Source organism: Mytilus edulis, chromosome 11 (genome assembly GCF_963676685.1).
Source record: "Mytilus edulis chromosome 11, xbMytEdul2.2, whole genome shotgun sequence".
NCBI lineage: Eukaryota > Metazoa > Mollusca > Bivalvia > Mytilida > Mytilidae > Mytilus > Mytilus edulis.
In genome coordinates this window covers 69928869-69949055 of record NC_092354.1, presented here as the reverse complement: position 1 = coordinate 69949055, position 20187 = coordinate 69928869, and the positions used below count along the sequence as shown (strand labels likewise).

At 32.0% G+C, this 20187-nt stretch overlaps 1 protein-coding gene across 1 annotated transcript; it reads right to left on the bottom strand.

Annotated features, from left to right (window-relative positions):
• Positions 1-5350: 5350 nt before the first annotated feature.
• LOC139494544 (uncharacterized) lies at positions 5351-7063 on the bottom strand. The gene is made up of 2 exons (XM_071282704.1): positions 6531-7063; positions 5351-5735 (listed from the first exon to the last, which is right to left on the bottom strand). The coding sequence occupies exons 1-2, from the start codon at positions 7061-7063 to the stop codon at positions 5351-5353; spliced, it is 918 nt and encodes a 305-aa protein (XP_071138805.1).
• Between the last annotated feature and the right edge of the window lie 13124 nt (positions 7064-20187).

Below are 20187 nucleotides of genomic sequence, written 5' to 3'. Positions count from 1 at the left end.
GATAAACTTATCATATATACCCGTATCTAATCTTTGTATTTGCGCCAGACGCACGTTTCGTGTATCAAAGACTCTTCAGGGCGCTCGAATCAAAAACTTAATAAGGCCATATAAAATACGCAGTTGACGAGACGAGAATAGAAGTAATAACAAAAATATGTGTTGTTGATCTTCTGTTGCTGATGACTTTTATCTGTTAAGTTTCTATCTGTCTTTTTTAGTTTTTTCTCAGAATAATGACAATCTATTATCGGTAACTATATCGGTAAAATTTAACTTATTAGAAGATCATGTCTTATTGATAATTTAACAAGTTTTAGTGATTCAAATTGTCTATTTATTTTAGGATTTTTATTATATGCGGCAAAACAACAATAACAATTGGTAAAAATAATAGGAAAATAACTTAAAATACAGAGTCGACTGACGATTTCTCCCATTTGTCTTAATTGTAGATCTTACGTTCTTGGTCAGTTTCGCTCGTTTAAGTATCTATCTGTGTATTATGTTTTTTAAGATATGAGACAAAAACGAAATAAAAGGTAAGAATCGACACCAAATGGCAATACCTCTAATAATGGTACTACTCAATTATCTAGACATATTTGCTCTGTCAAATTTTCTCTATTTATAACGGTTATCAAAATGATATACAAAAAGAGAATGTTACCCCATATGATCTATTTTATCCAATGTCAGCTATCTTGGTTGACAATCGTCATCATCGAACTTGATAGACAAAAAAAGAATGTTACAACTATGCTATATTTTACCCCATGTCGGCTATCTTGGTTGACAACTATTATAAAGGTTCGTGATTACAGTCGAGTTTGGTTGAATTTATTCCAGTAGCGATTTCTTTGGTAAAAGTAACGATGACTGACTACGACGTCGACGGACGACGAACGGCAGGTAATAAGAAAAACTCTGTGGGCAAGGTTATCTGGAAAGGGTTTTAGAACTAAAAAGAAATGGCAAGGATATATATTCGATGATAAATTAACAATTTAAGTATAACTGATGGACGCGGAAGGTAGTTGATCTGTAACACATATTTTGACATGTAATTTAATTTGCTATATAGTTTGACACTTTTTACTTTTCGTGTATAATATTGTGAGCACTTAAAAATACATATGTCTGTTAAATATCAAATTGTGACTGCACGTACGTACAACCAATTTTATCGTCCTTCCCTACGCCTATATCACCCTGCTCTGTCACTCAGTAATTCTCGTATAAAGACTTCAAAACGAGACCAGGCATTATCAGCGACGTCACAATGTGAGAGGAGAAGTTATCAGCGACGTCACAATGCGAGAGGAGACGTTATCAAGCTTGCTTTCGTCAAGCGTAAAACTGTCTTAGGGAGAGGAAAAAAGACCATTAATAGAACGTAGCTCGTTCGCTACGCTCCCTCGCCAAAAAGGTTCACATTGTGGCTCGCGGCTGATATTTTACGATATCAATGTGTAGAAAACCCGATAATCTATACGTATCAATGTGAAATGGTTAATTGGTATATTTACAGCAGCCTAATATTTGTAAGCTTTTTCTTCACTTTTTGTCTAATTTTCTTTATTCTGTATACCTTTTGCATTTTACCCCTAATTATACTGCAAAACTGTAACTTAATACCTATTCTGTGGATGGACTTATCCTATAGCACAGATTATTTTACATGTCTAATACCTTGTGATTACCAAGTCGGTGTGTGATCTTTTCGTAAAATTCATTTTTTTCAAAAGCTATACATATTGTATACCATTTAACATGTTTAATGCCGTCGGTTCAATAAAATTAGAGGGCCTATATAGGACTTACTAATTGAAAAAAATGGGCCAAAAGTAAGAGTACTAGACAATTTGAGGCTGAAATATAAAACAGAAACAAATGGGTTTAACATGCAGATAATGGACAAAATGGTATTTAAAACAAATCAATTTAAAAAGAAGGTGATCTATAAAATAAAATAATACAGAAATTATGAACAGAAAACAACTATAATTTAGCGAATTCATAGTTTAAAATTACTGTAAATTATTCATATATATATGTGGAATATGATGCTAAGATACTTTAAAATATTGTTATAAAAGGCATTATTAGTTTTCTATGGAAATACTTTTTAATTATAAAATATGTCTTTGAATGAAAAGTTCATATGCACTACTATTTTTTTTCCAAAATTCAAAACCTAAGGTTTTACATCAAATTTTAAACAAATATTTTCCTTGAACATCTTAGAGTTTAAACGTACACTGATCTCCTGTATTACCACTCCCTGTACTTTTGGTTGTTTTCAGAATTAAGAATTAAGATAAAACATAGCAAGCAGACATGGGAACCAGTTGATAAATAAAATTAAATGTCTATGAATATGATATATCTCCCAAAAAGATGTGTGAATTGTGAAACAGCTGTATTTACAATGTCCATTCTATAGAGCAATATAGTGTCCCTTAAATGTAACTCATTTCTAATCCTGACCTCAGTGACTCATTTGCATATTTTGTATTTTCAATTTGGTTGAATCTCCTGGACAGATAACCCCGTTAAGATTTGGACAATGTCTTATTTCTATAATACGAAGAATGCATGATAAAATAAATGATAAAACTTCATACAATAAACAAGTTACATACCTTAAATACTTATACACTGTATGTAGATTCTCAAATACAGAAAGAAATCCCTTGCATTTGACGCTGTAGAAATTTTATAATACGGAATGCCAGGTTTCTAAGCTATTAAAGAGCGTGAACCTTTGAAAGAAAAAGGAAATGAATCAATGAGGCCGATTTTCTAGAGTTTCATTGTTAACATTTTAATTTCACAACCATGAAATTTAATTAGTTGATTTATATTGCATACTAATGATTTTGATTATCTATCAAACCTATTTTATCATTGATTGCATGGTGTGAACCTTGATATTATAAGAAAACATCATATAACTTTATTATGAGAGAAAAAGAAAGAAAAGTTCAAATTGTACATAACGCCATTGTTGTGTCTGTCATCTTGTTCACATATTGTGATGTATCTGTATGCCTCTGATGTGTTAACAAGTTAAAGGAGGGTCAGAATGGGGTTTATTGATAGATGACAATGGACAAAACATACATAATAAAGGAGAGGTGAATAGTGAAATATAGAAAAAAGTAGAATAATAAAAAATAATAGCAAGGTTCAAGAATTGAGCATATCACCGCAAATAATATGGAATACAGAAACGAATAACTTTTCTGTATGGTATCACAGATGATATCGGATATGTTCATAAAGTTGTCAGTACAACCCCGTTTCCCTTTTCAAGAATGTGACTTCAGCATTATACTATTCACTTGGTTTGTAAAAACATGAGATAACGACTGGTACCACATGTGGAGCAGAATACGCTTACCCTTCCGAAGCACCTGAATCCCCCCCGTTTTTTGTGGGGCACGTGTTGCGTATATTTGATTTTTCTATGTCGTGTTTTATGTACTGTTGATTGTCCGTTTGTCTGTTTCCTTTGTAGCCATGGAGTTTATTTTTTATCAATGAGTTTGAATGTCCCTCTGGTATCTTTTGCCCATCTTTTTCATCAACCGAAAATCACAGACCAATGCATTTCATGTGTTAACATGATAAAGGTGTGATGTTTTTTGATAAATAAGATATCAAAGGAGAATTTCAATTGATAAATTTCTTAATGACGGTAAAAATGCATGCAGGGTTATACAAACAATAACACAATCTTATATAATCGTTATTTCCTTATGCGTCGACAAGTACTCGAGTTACAATATATCTGAATTTTTAACATAATGACAAAAATATATATACGTTGTTTTAAATGGAAAAAAAAATATTCGAAAATATACATAGAATTTCATACCTTTTTTTTCGTTTATGAACAAAATCAAATATATCTAGCAAGATTGTGCTTTGGATTTCTAAATTTCGAGTACGTTATCCCATCGAGCTAGAGATAAAGGATACTACAGATACAGTTAAGTCGGCCTCGTATCTTGACTGACATCTAGAAATTGACAATGAAGGTCGATTGAAAACAAAACTTTACGACAAAACAGATGATTTCAGCTTTCCAATTGTGAACTTTCCATTTCTAAGTAGCAATATTCCAGCAGCACCTGCATATGGGGTATATATCTCCCAATTGATACGATATTCCCATGCTTGCATTTCCTATCATGATTTTCTTGATAGAGGGTAGCTGATCACAAGGAAGCTATTAAACCAAGAGTTCCAAATGGTGAAGTTGAAATCATCAATTCGTAAATTTTACGGACGCCATCACGAGTTGGTTGACCGTTATAGAATAACCGTTTCACAAATGATATCGGATATTTTCCTTACGTCGTAACTACAATCCCCTTCCCTTTCATGAATGTGACCTACCGAATTAGACTATTTACCGGATTTGTTATCACATAAGCAACACGACGGGTGCAACATGTGGAGCAAGATCTGCGAACCCTTCCGGGGCACCTGAGATCACCCCTAGTTTTTTGGTGGGGTTCGTGTTGTTTATTCTTTAGTTTTCTATGTTGTGTCATGTGTGCTGTTGTTTGTTTGTCTTTTCATTTTTAGCCATGGCGTTGTCAGTTTGTTTTAGATTTATGAGTTTGACTGTCCCTTTGGTATCTTTCGTTCCTCTTTTTTGCACTGCTAGTGTGTAGCCTAAGATACAAAATGCATTTGGAACAAATATTATTACAAATGCATTGATTATGTATCATAATGAAATGCCCGGAAACGGTACTTTGTCTTTACTCAATAAATAAAGGCAACAGTAGTATACCGCTATTCAAAAGTCATTAATCGATTGAAAGAAAACAAATCCGGGTTTCAAATGAAAGCCGAAGAAAATACATCAACTATAAGAAGAAAAAAACGAAACAAAAGAACACTGAAGTGCAACAAAAAAACGACAATGCAACATACATAAATATATTATTTCTATTGCGAAGTACTCTGTCAGTTGAATATGAGATAAATGTGTTATCTAAAAATGTATGTACTAGACTTATATGTCAACAACCCACATATTTGTTATTTTTTCTTTTAATTTCAACTCTTTTGTAACACCATGATTTTATAATGTATCGCTCGTGAATATATCACAGTGTAGTGTAATAGAAGAGGTGTTCTCCTTATGTCCGAATTTTTTTTCGACATCATGGTCAATCAATACAAGGGAAAATTTCGAACGGAATAAACACATGCGAGAATCTAAAAAAAAATGCAAATCACATAATATAAAAGTTATTGTATAATGACACATGACTAGTCCGTGAATTTTCTGGCTTTCTCTGATATCCCGTTTTCGTTCTTTAAGAACTTAATTTGATACAGAAATCCTGTTTGACCTGTTAAACAGACAGATCGTTCCACTGAAAACACCACTGAGATTAGTTATGATAACAACTGCTAAAAATAGTCCAAACGGAACGTCTGATATAAGCTGCCACGTGCCATTTACACTCAGAGGCGTCCATTGAATAATATAAACAACTACAAACAAGCACATGGCTTTCGCAGATTTCAATGTTGCACGTCTTGTACTTCCTTTTTTGTCTAGTTGAGTTTTAAGTTCCTTTGTTTCCGTATAAATTCTGTACCATGTTAAGACATAAAAGGTGGTATTTGCTACCAATATGGCGCTAGTAAAACCGGTGCTCATCACAGCATTAGCAGTCACACCTTTGACAGAATCAAATGCACAACTAAAACAAAAAGCAATATTTAAAATAACAACAGAAAATTTGAAGACCAAATATATGCTCAACTTAACCCGAACGAAATGTCCTATATTATTGCTGAAAAAGTAATATAGAAATTCAAAGTGTGGTTGGTGCTAATTTAAGAGCCATATTTACATAGGTACAAAATAAAAATACTTTTGAATTTCTTCTCCACATTTTTGCGACTTTCAAACAAGTGAGAGGTTTAGCTAGCTATAAAACCAGGTTTAATTTTTCTTTTTTTACATTAGTTTTTATTTTTACCTAGTCAGGAATGTGGTTGTCGTTATCAATTCTTTTGATGTGTTTGAATTTTTGATTTTGCTATTTGATTAGGGATTTTCTGTTTAGAATTTTCCTCGAAGTTCTGTATTTGTGTTATTTTCCGCCAGGTATGCTAAATTGGGACATATCACATTGCTAAAAATGATTTTGTTTTCGTATAGAAACCAGAATCCTGGTGAAATTATAATACGTTTTAGCAGTCGTGAGTTAAAAACAATCCCAAGAACACTGTACATGTACATGTATAAAGACCTTTTTGCCCCATTACAACATAGAAAACAATGGCCAAGGTTTATCTGTTCTTTGTTTTATTGTCCGTTCTGGTAAGCCACTTATCGATATGATTGATCCTGACTATATAAGCCATTGTTTGTAAATTTGCGCAATAAATTCGTGCTATGTAAATAGACTTGATCAATATTTTTTTTCGCAATTTTGGCCAATAATAAATTCGTCAAATTTCATAACATCCATTTTATTTTCCATACTTACAAAAATCCATTTGGTCCAAACACGTGTAAAGAGGTCATAATGACAACTACTAAAAATGGTCTAACACCAAGTAAAAGAATTAGTTTCCAATCTTTGTTCCCAAAATTTACATTTTTCCTAAAATAAACTGACAGAAAAGCATTAAAGGCAGACGCTAAAGAAAACAGTGTCTCTGAAATGCATGTGATCACTATCAGCATTGCATACAAGGTGCATAATCCACTTGGACGGACATGGTCCTCGGTAATCAGTGTCTGGGCGTGGTCCGAAGTATGTACAAAACTATAGGAAATATCGCAAATACATCTGTATAACAAAAATCGTTCATGTTTACGCCCTTTCATAAATGATTTTTCAGCTCTCGATTTGTATAAAAGTATAATAACTCCAACAGCAGAAGATAAACTCAACAACAAACAGACTATGGCCGTCACATGAATTACATTGAAACAGTTATGCCCGACACCAAACACGGGATTATCATATCCGCTTCCAGCAGAAGTAATGTTCATTTGCATGCATTCTTTATCCATTTGCATATAACGCAATTTAAAATTGTGCTTTATGACAGTATAGAATAACGTCATATGCTATATGTAGCTGTCGTTTTGTTGTTTCGGTAGATTCTATAGAGAAAAGTTAATGTGGATGTTACAAGAGTAAATCCAATAAATAATGAGGCATATTATTTATCAGAAATATTAGCAATATTGATACAATTTAATTAACATCATTCATCGAACTAATTTTTAGTTTGGTATTCATTTTCTGTTATAGTTGATGATCAATTTCAATTTTTCATTTGTCCTCTTGTGGGTATTTTTTCTGGCGCAAACACCTTTTTCAGTTTCTAGTTGAGTGTCACGTTTTAACTTCTTATCGTTGTTTTGGACACGCATTTACGAGATATTAGTTGATAACAAATTGCTCTTTTCAGAGATACCTGAAAAATAAACAAGCTTTTAATATGTTTAATGTATGATCTCATAGGATATAGAGTTTGACTATGGTTTTGAATACAATACTATACATGGCTCTAGTAAGGCAAATCAATACTTATATAATTGCAATTAATCTTAGATGTATCGTATTTAGAATATTAAGCATTTTACAGACGACATCACGAGTTGGTTGACCGCTACGGATTATCCGTTTCACAGATGATATCGGATATGTTCCTAATGTCGTAACTACAATCCCGTTCCCTTTCTACAAATGTGACCTACCGAATTATACTATTTACTGGGTTTGTAATAACATGAGAAACACGACGGGAACCACATGTGAAGCAGGATCAGCACACTTTCCGGGGCAACTGAGGTTACCCCCAGTTTTGGTGCGGTTCGTGCTGCTTTTATGTTGTGTCTTGTGTACTTCTGTTTTCTATTTGTCTTTTTCTTTTTTTATCCATGGCGTTGTCAGTTTATTTGTTATCTATGAGTTTGAATGTCCTTCTGATATCTTTCGCCCCTCTTAAGTGTGTATGTTCTTTTTGTTTTTAAATTAAAAGGTTTAGCCAGATGTCTAATCATTTTTTCAATATTCCTAAATACAGTAAAACCTTCTTAAATAACCAACCATACAAAAACATAGGGCCGTGTCAATCGTAAGACTTGGACGTGAATATGATTGTCTTAGGACACGTCTAATAGTCCCCAGTCAGGGCAACGAAATTCCCCTAAGATAAGATAAACTATTTATAAGTTTGGTCATAAAGTTAAGATACTAGTATATAAATTGTGTCTTATGATGGTCTTAGGATAGTCTTTAAACCTACGATTTAATTAGTCAAAAGAAAACAACAAACATGACTTTCGATTGGTATTTGAAAAATTTATCTCCACATATGTATCAAATTGCGACAATAGTCACCACAGAGCAATCTTAATATATGTTATTTCAATACTGAACAGAGTCATCATGTTTTACTGTTGATGTTTCCGGACGATTCTAATTATTTCAAATGGTATATAACATTCGTTTCTAATGTAATCATTTTATCAAAGTTCTATAGCAAAACAAACATTTGTTAACCATTTCAATGATATTAAGATATCGATTTCCATGTCCTTTAAAAAAAAAAAAAAAAATACCATTCGTGTTTAAATCGTCTATGAATTTCTATGAAGGGAACTTCTTTCAACAAATGTTTCAAAATCTGAACTGCAACAAACCTTATTCATATCGAAGTTAATATGATAGTAATACCAATGGGCAATATGGGGATCTATAAATGTTTATCCTTTCAGAACCAACATTGAAGAAATTTTACATTATTATCTGAGATAGCTATAACACACAGTTATATAGATATCGGCGTTATGTAAAAAAGAGCGGGTGTAATTTAACAACTATTAACTTTTAATTAGCTTTTTCAATATGCTAATGAATGATTCCAATTAGCTATCAAATCTATTATATATAAACTCAGTATAGATACCATTATTAAAATGTTGTTTGCCAGACGCAAGTTATAATTCAATACTTTACATCGACTGTAACATAATAAGTACACAATGTATAACGTTATTATGAGAGAAAAAGAGAAAAGTTCAACTTGTACATTACGCCATTGTTATGTTTGTCATCTTTAAAAAATAATGTGATGTATATGTATACATCTGATGTATAAGTTTAAGGTTGGTCTGAATGGGGTTTATAGATTGAGAATAAAGGGGAATACCTAGAAATTGGCAAACATAATATATAGAGATTAATGGGGTGCTAAAATATAAAGAAAAAGAGCAATCAAATTAAAGAACAGAAAAAAAAACCTAACATTAAAAAACAGAAAAGAACAAAGGGGGCACCTTGCCATTTGATTTAAAATTTAATGTTAAATACAACTGTGTTATGGTCTGAAATGTTTGACGCTCAACTTGAGAAAGACTAGTTCACTACATTGAGATGGAAATCTGTATTATTTATTATTTATTCTCTACAACCAGATATTGAGTTCATCCGAGTAAACAGTACGTCAGTGGTTTGATTGTCGACGTAAAATGTCATTCCTTTCGGATTTTTCATTGCAGGATATTAAAGTCATGATTTTAAAAATATGCGGATGTATTATGTACTTTTAATTAGCTATTGAACATGTCTTTTAATGATTTCATATAACTATTGATCGAAATGAAATGGCAGTATTTATTTATATTCAGTACTGATATTACTTCCAGGATATGAATTTATTATGAGAGAAAAAGAAAATATAGCTTCCATGTTTACAGTACGCCATTGTCATGTTTGTCGTCTTTAACAAACATGTGATGCATCTGAAGTTCTTCAATAGAAAGAATAGACAAAATTTGGCAAACAAATAAAAGAATGCAAAAAAATGTCCAAGAAATTCAAAAGAATGCAGAAATGAAGATCCCCATATAACACCGTAACTAAAATCTGGGAATCATCCGAGTAAACAGTACGTCAGTGTTTTGATTGTCGGCGTAATGAAAATGATAGGGCACATGCTCTTTTAAAATCTAATTCCTATTGGGCCCGTCAGCGCAAATTTAAGTCATTGTGTAGAAAATATGCGAATGTAAACTTTACAACTATACAATCACTTTTAATTAGCTTTTGAACATGTCTTTTAATGATTTCGTATAACTATTGATCAAACTCTATTAACATAATTGTGCATTTTGGCCGTGACATTATAAGTACACAATTTATAACCATGGCAAAATAACAATAACAATATAGTTTCTTTGGAAACACTCAGACACATATTTACATGTACAACAAGAGGCAAAATACATAGTCATTATTATGGTTACTACAAAACAATGTTAACATATAATCAAAGAAGTTACAATATTTTAACTAATTTCTTAATAAACAATGATAAATTGTTAAGAACTTTGATATTGCGAATTGAAAGCAGTCCCTTCATTTTTTCAACACATGGATAAATGCGGTAATATTCTGAAATATGGCAGTATACTAATATCTTGATATTACTTCCATGGTATCAATTTATTATGAAAGAAATTTAAAAGAATGCAGAAATAAAGATGAATATGATAGGACAAATGCTCTTTTAAAATCTAATTCCTATCGGGCCCTTCGGTGCAGATTTAAGTCATGTGAATGCAAACTATACAATCACTTTTAATTAGCTTTTGAACATGTCTTTTTTTTTTGCTTACGGAAATAAAGTATTATTATTTAATTATTTCGTATAACTATTGATCAAAATCTATTATATAATTTTGCAACTTGGCCGCGACATTATGAGTTTAAGTTTTAAGTTTAAGTTTAAGTTTAGTGTGTAAGACATTATGAGTACAAAATGCATAATGATCAATGGCAGTATTATATCTTGATATTACTTCCATGGTATAAATTTATCATGAAAGAAAAAGGTTTACTTCAATATATATATAGTACGCCTTTGTGGTCTTTTACAAACATGTGATGCATCTGAATGTGGGTCTGGATGAGGAATATAGAATAGAGAATAATGAGCTATTAAAAAAGAAAAAAAAGAAATAGAAAGAATTCGAAACCATGCATCAAGAATAAAAAGGTTCTTGAATAGAAAGAATATACAATAATATGCAAGCAAATTAAAGAATGGGGAAAGATGTCATAGAAATTTATAAGAATGCAGTAATGAAAATCACTTTATAGAACCTTCTGCATGTTTTGAGCAATCGGAAATCAAAAACCAAATTGTATGCAGTTGATGTGTTAACAAGTTAAAAGTGCATTTTGATAAATCAGATAATTATTCAAAGATAGTGCAAATTTGCAAATTTTCTTTTGATTATAAAATCGGCTACAGTGTGATACATAAAAACAATCTAATTAGAATATTATTATAATAGATATCTTTTTCATTATTCTATGACGAATATACGAATAACAATAAAACTGAATATTTATCAGATGGACCAGAAATGTACTAGTAGTTGTACAACGGTGAAATATTTTAAATTATCATAGAAAACTATATTTTTATTTCATTGCAAAAAAGATCAAATATATGCTCGTGTTTGGTGGTTTCTTATTGTCGAGTATCGAGTTGTGTGTTAGCACTGCAAATGTTTACGTATAAACAAGAAACAAAAATTCTGTTATTTGACAATAATGTGAAGTTACAAGCTACTACATACATCAAATTGGGAAGTACCCATGCAGTAAGAAAAAGATATGTCAGAAAAGGAAATTTTTGTCGTGTAAACTGCCGGTTCCAGATCCGAATAAAGGAGTAGGGGAGTCATTTTCTTCTTATTGGCGCAATCGTATGTTTTATTTTTGGCGCAAATGTAGATTTAAAACATGTGGCGCAAACGTAGCATTAGAGAAAAGGGTTGTGGCGCAAAAGGACGCAGAGGGTCTCATTTTTTTTGGGGGGGAGGGGGTCTGATTCCAGATCACGAGGATTGTTTTTCAGAATCCTAATCATCATTGTATAATAAAACCGCTTATTTTTTCGCGTGTACAGAACGGCTTAGTTTTCCGTTTTCACGCAAAATAATTTGATTTGCATGAGTTTACCTTATAAAATATCGTCCAATCCCTGGTCATGCTTACAACTTATTGACTGGGTCTTAATGGAATAATAAGTTTATTGTCCCTCGAAGTGCAACTATTGCCCTGAGGCGTAACCGAGGGCAATGTTTGTATCGGAGGGAACAATTAAAGTTTGGTATGGACAAAAAAGTTATGCATGTCTTAAGAGGGACGACATCAAAAGTTCAATGAAGGATAAAAAACTTAATTCACATAGTTTTTTCACTGACCCCCCCCCCCCCCCCCCCCCCCCCCACCCCCCTCTTAACTTAATTTGGGAAAAATTGATTGACCCATATGGATATATGTAAAAATCAATGTCGGATAACCAAATCTTGCAGCCGTTCAACCCCCCACCCCCAAACTATTTGAATTAAGTTTTTTATCTTACATTGATCTTTTGATGTCGTCAATGTTTGCTCCATTAAACTTTAAAGTAACACATGAAGGAATATTTTTTATTACTTTATTTAGATTGATTAGGTGAAAAAAATAGCTTGTAAACTATGCAAATTTTCGTTTAAAATCAACATCGGATCAATCTGTACCGTTGTCTATTATGGAGGCTCTCGAGGGTACAAAAATTTCAGCAAATATTTAAACATTTTTTTCATTCCAAATTTTATTTATTACACTTTAAGCTGTTACTTTATGATATAGTACAAAAATCAACCCCAAAAAATCAATTCGTTTTGGCCCCAGATGACTTATAGTAATTTTATATCATTGAAAGACCCCAAATTTTCTGCCATTGGTGCCAAAATTTAAAAAAAAATGGCATTAAAATATATATTTTTAACTCGTCGGTGAACTTTGTTTTAAGAATTTAAACTGTACTTAGACTAAATAATTGTAAAATTTAAGCGTTTTTTGTAATTTAGTTCTTTTTTTTTTCGATATTACCTCTATTTCTCCTATTAGTTCAACAGATAAAAAGAAAATTAACAAAAATACATGTTTCTTTCGAAGGCAGATTGTGAGCTTTAATGAACGGAGACCCCATGTTTTTATTATATTTTTCATTTAAGTATAAAAGATGTATATGTTAAAGTTCATAAATAGGAGGGAAAAACAAGCGAATACCTGCATTTAAAAAAAATGGATTTATACCCTCAAGCCCCTTTAAGTGAATAATGTTAGTACATTGACCATTAATGTAGGGCTATAACCTAATCTTGTCATAATCCTGAAATAAGTATGTCGTATGACGTATTATTCTTTCAAAATATTTCCGTTTTCGGCTTGCATTACACGGATGTATGTTAGGTTATCATTTATATAAGATTTGAAAATAATGTCCGAGTCTTGAATAATTTGGGATGTCCTTTAAAATTTGCTTACATGTATAAATGTTTGCAAAAATATACAAAGATTTCGAGATGAGCACATAATCTCCGTCAAATTTTTATATAAAAACATTTTGTCTGTATTAAAACTAGATTGTGTTGAATGATTGACTCAATATGTATGATAACCTGTTATACATATGCACATACACATATTTAGTTTGTAGCTTCGATAACTGAGTATATAATATAAATCTTTTGATAATGAAATGCACATTTGTACCCCCAGGGGTAGAAGGCATATAAACACCCAAATATATACGAACACAATGCAACAATTATAACATATGTTAAAAACATCATATATATCTGAATTAAAAAAGTAATACTATATATGCAGGTGTTGTATCCATTCTGTTCATTGCAACTGACGTAAATAATTGCTTGAACTGAACATGAACTATAGGGTAGGTAGAAATAGATGAAAGGGGACAATAACAATAACGATATGGTTTTGTGTACACTTAGTACAAACTCAAAAAAAAGTGAGCTTAGAGATATCAGGTTCTCAGTAGAACAATATCCAGTTTCGCAATATTTATGTTTAAGGAAGAAAGAAAATTCCACATTATTAGACATTAATCCGGCAATATACAATGTATCAAATATCGGGGTATTTGTTTTATGAATACTTTATTATTGTTTTAATCTGTAAAAATAAGAATATGTGGTTCCATTGCCAATGAGACGACAACTCTCCACAAGAGACCAAGTAACACAGAAATTAACAACTATAGGTCACCGTACAACCTTCATCAATGAGCAAAGCCAATAACACATAGTCATCTATAAAAGGCCCCAAAAGGACAAAGGTACAATAATTCAAATGAGAAAACTAACAACATAATTTATGTACAAATTAGTGAACGAACAACAAATGTGTTACACAGCAACAATTAACTACAACCACTTAATTACAGGCTTCAGTGTACATTTCCAAATCTAGTTTCCAATTTTTAGGTCTAAGTTCAGATGGTTAATGTATTCATGTATTGTTATTTGAAGATATATAAAAAATTAATTAAATGATGTCTTTTCATATTTTTAAGGAATGGCTAAACCATTGATCTTCCGGAACTGGTACATGGTCACTTCCGGAACTGGTACATGGTCATTCATGTTTGTTTGGCTGCTGATAAAATTAGCAGCAAATTGTTTTCCTGAATAATGACTGCTTTGAAATATTCTAGAATAATCATAATAAAGAAATGTAAAAGTATTGACTAATTTGAAATATTTCAGACTAATTATAATAAAAAAAATACAAAAGGGGTTCCTCCTTTTGAAATACTAGTAAGTAATTTTCATAGCAATTAGTATATCTGTATATCTTAGGCCTTTTATAACTGACAATGCAGTATGTACATGTGTTTTGTTCACCGTTGAATGCCATATGTTGACCTGTAATTGTAAACGACTCTGTCATTTGCAGGCGGAAACCCGGTTAAAATAGAACAAAAGAATCGAAGCTCTTTGTTAGAGAAGGCGATAAATGCTTACTGTAATGTTTACTATAGTAACAAAAAAAATAAAAGTTAATAGAAACAAATAAAATGACAATTTTCTTCTCAATTACGAAGTGTTCTATTTTAAAAACACCATTTGCATAAGGTTTCAATTGATCTATTACATAGTTAAAGTCATAAGAAACGAGTGAGTGGTGAAAAATAATGTTTATCCAATTCTTGAACCAATGCATGCTGTATATATATATCATAAACTTAGTCCTCTGTGTACGATTTTCTCATTTCTTACGCAAGTATATCGTATAATCGTCATTTTTTCCCCTCTTTTTCTGTTATGATTTAACAAATATGGCTGCTCATTAAATGTCGTGTTTTGAAGCCGATGTTTACCGATGGTCACCTTATGGTAAACAAATAACAAAAAACATGGGTATTGAGCACGTGTTTAACATGTACAATCATATAATTGTTCATTTAATGACAGATCCATGCGTATTGCAATCACCGGATTTTTACGAGGAGGGTTACACTCAATTAAGTCATTATGAATACTGAAAATATGTCGGCGAATTGCTTCCTGGAAAGGAAGCAATTAAAAATAAGTAAACTTCTTCTAAATGTTGACAAATTAAAGAATTTTCCTCAGAAAAAGAATATGTACATAAGTTGTATAATGAAAACTATCCATTTACTAGTAGTTATAAAAAAACATATGCATATTTTTTTTTAATTTGAGGTTTCTTATGACTTTAAGCAGAACAATTGGATATCAAGTCGACGACATGGGTATCTATCAAGTTGGAAGCAGAAAATGCATAAATTCCGATTTTTTTGAAAAAAATACCACGCACAGAGAACATATCAATCTATAAGTTTAGTAATTTTCGTGTCAGCCCTTCCATTATGTGACTGAAGAAAAAATTATGTATCGAAAAGAGAAAATCGAGTGCACCTTTTTATGTTAAGTTGAATATTTTGTCTTGAAAACGTACAAAGCAAGAATATTTGATACATCATCTCGCTTCAGATTCTATCATTTGTATATATCAAAGCTACAGGTTGACTTTATAACATAAAAAAACCACAGTACGAAAAGATGAAATAAGTGAAATACCTATCTAATGAATCATAAAAACAGAGTAGGTGTGTTCGAATAGCTATTTTTTTTACTAAAAGTACTGATCAGTACTTGACGACATCTTGTAAGTTGGATAATGAAAATGAATATCTTCGAAAAAAAAAAATGTGTGTGTGTTAGCTAAGGTTTGTAGTCTTCAACCACCAAAAAAATCTAGTCTGCCCTTCCACGAAATATTTAATTAGAATTTTTTTTAAATCTTTATGAATTTTCAAAAATTCCACCTGACAACCGATTAGACAATAGTTTTAAGTTGAATCAATGCAGACAATCATTAACTGATGTTCATTAGCTAGCAGATACATTTGTCTTTTAAAATACAACTAACATATAAGGATCGTAATTGTGCTATGCGGATAAATTTGTCGGTTTTCAAGAGCAAAATTGGCAGCGCGTCATCCCTACAATGGCTTCCATTTCTACGATTGTGAAAATTAACTGGCGTAATGGGGAGATAATTTTGACGAAGTAGAATCCTGACTGCAAACCACATCTTCTAATTCTATAATGAAAGTTTTACATTAAGTTTTCTCAATGTCACCTTCGACATATTTGTTTGGGTGAAAATGTTTGTTGTGTCGTACCTATCTTTTTTGTCCTACGTCTTCTTACATTTGGTCTCATTTGGGTCTAAGCGTTACGATTTTTTGTAAGCGTGACACGTGAAAGTCAAATTATTGTGTCGTGAAATCGGGAAATGAGATCTAGTGGGCACCGGGAAATGACAAAAAATGAGAATTGCTTACGTACATAGTGTAAGCGGGATTCGGGAATCTTACAAAACAGTAAGCGGGATCCGGGATCGGAACCCCCCTTACCCCTTACATCTATATATATTATAGTGTGTTCCAAGGAATTTTTCCATAAGGAATGATTCGGAAAGCCTTATATTAGCATTAACATGATAGAAGTAGTAGAAATGTACCGTTGAAGGTAATTGTATACATCTTCCTAATGCAAAGCTAATTATGATTGCTCTTTTGGATTCTTTTAATGGTATTCAAAGTCTGAAATTTCTGCCTTCAAGTACTTTTGATCTCAGCGTACCTAAAATAAAAAAAAGAAGATGTGGTATAATTGTCAATGAGACAACTCTCTATAAGAGACCAAAATGACACAGAAATTAACAACTATAGGTAACCGTACGGCCTTCAACAATGAGAAAAGCCCATACCGCATAGTCAGCTATAAAAGGCCCAGAAATGACAATGTAAAACAATTCAAACGAGAAAACTAACGGCCTCATTTATACAAAATAAATGAAGGTTGTTCCAAAACTCGTGTTACACGTAGGTAATAATATCATCAATTGTGTAAACGTTTGTCAGTCGATTTATGACGCAATTTTACAAATCCTGTATCACATTTTGTAATTTAGGGGCCAGTTATAACCCGCCGACTATACGATGTAGGTTTAGCTTTTTGTTGAATGTGCGCTGGAACTGTGTGTGTAATATAAAAAAAATGAAGATGTGGCATAATACCTAACGAGACAACTATCCGCAATAGACGAAATGACACATACGGCTATAAAAGGCCTCGAAATGACGAATGTTAAACAACTAATTCAACTTGATTTGGAATCTTGTAGATAGGTCTTACTGACAATCATGCCCCATCTCCTAATGGTTATTACTGACAATCATGCCCCATCTCCTAATGGTTATTACTGACAATCATGCCCCATCTCCTAATATTTATTAGTTTGTATTTCTTCACTTCATTATTGTCTTAATTGACTAGAATTTATGTGTTACATATTTGTTTTTCGTTCCTTTTTATTACATAAATAAGGCCGTTAGTTTTCTCCTTTGAATTGTTTTACATTGTCTTATCGGGGCCTTTTATAGCGGACTACACAGGCAAAATTTGCTCACATGAATTTCACATCAATCTCACGTGAAATTCACATGAAAAATTTCACGTAAGATTCACCTCAATCGAGCTTATACATGAAACTCACGTGAAAATTTTCATGTGAATTTCATGTGAATTGAGATTCACATGAATTTGATGTGAAATTTTTCACATGAATTTCACGTGAAATTTACAACAACAAAAAATGATATTTTTCATGATTTTAATTAAATTTAAAAATTTAGATGTTATTTGAATTACTCTATTTTAAAAATTCATGTCAATTTCACATGAAAAATTTTACGTGATTTCATGTGAAATTCACATGAGTTTCACACAAGAATCACATGAAACTCACAAAAATTGTTTTCACGTGAGTTTCACGTATAAGCTCGTTTGAGGTGAAATTGATGTGAATTTCACGTGAGATTCACATGAATTTAAATTCACGTGAAATTGATGTGAGTGAAATTTGCCTGTGTATGCGGTATGGGCTTTGCTCATTGTTGAAGGCCGTACGGTGACCTATAGTTGTTAATGTCTGTGTCATTTTGGTCTTTTGTGGATAGTTGTCTCATTGGCAATCATACCACATCTTTTTTTTATAGGATTGTCAGTTTCAGTTTTCCTACCGAAGATCGATGGTTTTCTCCGAGCACTTGAAAGCTTCCTTCCACAATAAAAACTGACCGCTACGAAATAACACAATAGTGTTGAAAGTGGCATTAAAAACCGACCAACAAATCTTCACTTCATTTCCCGAAAAAGAACGAATGATCAGTTTTAAGTTGACCTATTTGAAAGACAGAGAACTGATATGTTATAGCTGTGAAAATAAACTTTTTACAAGTGTATTCCCTGATTAATGAATCTATCCTGAACGACCAGTGACAAATATTACATGCATATTTGAGATAATATACTAATAGTAAGATCTGGTAATTAGTGTATCACGGACAACAGCCTCAATTGAAACAATTATGAATAAGTGTATACATTATGTCAGAATGGAAAATATGACAACGACAAGGTCAATGTGAGAACAGTGTTCGAAATGAAGGTCTCACAGCTGTACAATAGACAAAATGTTACCTGAACCTAATGCTATGATGGACCTGAGTTAGTTAACACTTTTTAGAGAAAAACAATTGAAACAGACGCATAGTCTAATAAATGCTTCATATAATATAAAGAAACCTGTCTTTCTGTTGCTTTCTAGATGTCTCTTGGTTCTTTTTGTGGTTGGGTTTATGTTACATCGATGTCCACCTCCTCCTACTTATCACATACATATATCAGTCTCTTAAGACCAGCTGTCCTGAAGGTGCCTGAAATGTTGCCACTGGACATTAAGGGAGCTGGCTTCTCAGTTTCAAAGTAATTAACTTTTCATAACACTAGCATATATTGATAGGGGATTAATAAAGGAATCAAAAAAGCAAAAAAAAAAATATAGGTCACCGTGCTTGTTTTCGAGATATAAGCCATTGAAATTTTGGCTGGAAAATGGTATCTCTTGACTTTTCATAGCTTTATCATTGACAAGTTCAAGTCCTCAAAAACCATTAAAAAATAATTAAAATTTAATAAGACTTTAACAGACAGCTTATCATTATACAGTCATGTAAAAGAATTATAAAAAGAAAAATGGGGGTCACCGGGCAAAATTTGTTAAGGCATTCAAATGGATTCCGAAAATCTGACCAAAATTCCAAAACCTGACAAGCGAGTTTCCTTAACAGGCAACCACCAATCAATCAATAGTGTGTCATACTGATTATGCATGAAATATTTGCTACTGGACATTAAGCTACCAACAATCAATTAATCATAAGACCAGCACCATTTCCTGATAATTCTCTTGGCAAGTTACAGTATATGTTCACTATCCAACTTATATTTTCTCTTATTTCTTTTGACATACAGGTCATGTTCAGTGTTATCTTTGTAACTGCATAATTATAAGAGTTTTGGATTTATATATATTTGTCAAAACATGTATCTGGTACTGAAAATTAGTACTGAGTAATGTATCTAAAAAAGATCCAAGTCTGGTTATCTAGCATGACCTTTCATAGAAGTTCAGAAACTATAAATGAAAAAAAATAAAAGAAAAAAACATTTCAAATTCTGAAGTATCAGCTTGTGCTTTTGTGGTGATCTCATCTTTATTTACAGCCAACGTTTGTTTCCAAAAAAACATACCAATAATAACAACAATGTTCAATGTGAATGGACATCATCGTTTTTTGTGTGCCAAAATTATTTTAAAAGTTTGTTTCTAGCAAAATGAATAACAAAAACTGGTAAACTCAAATTATACTTCTGTT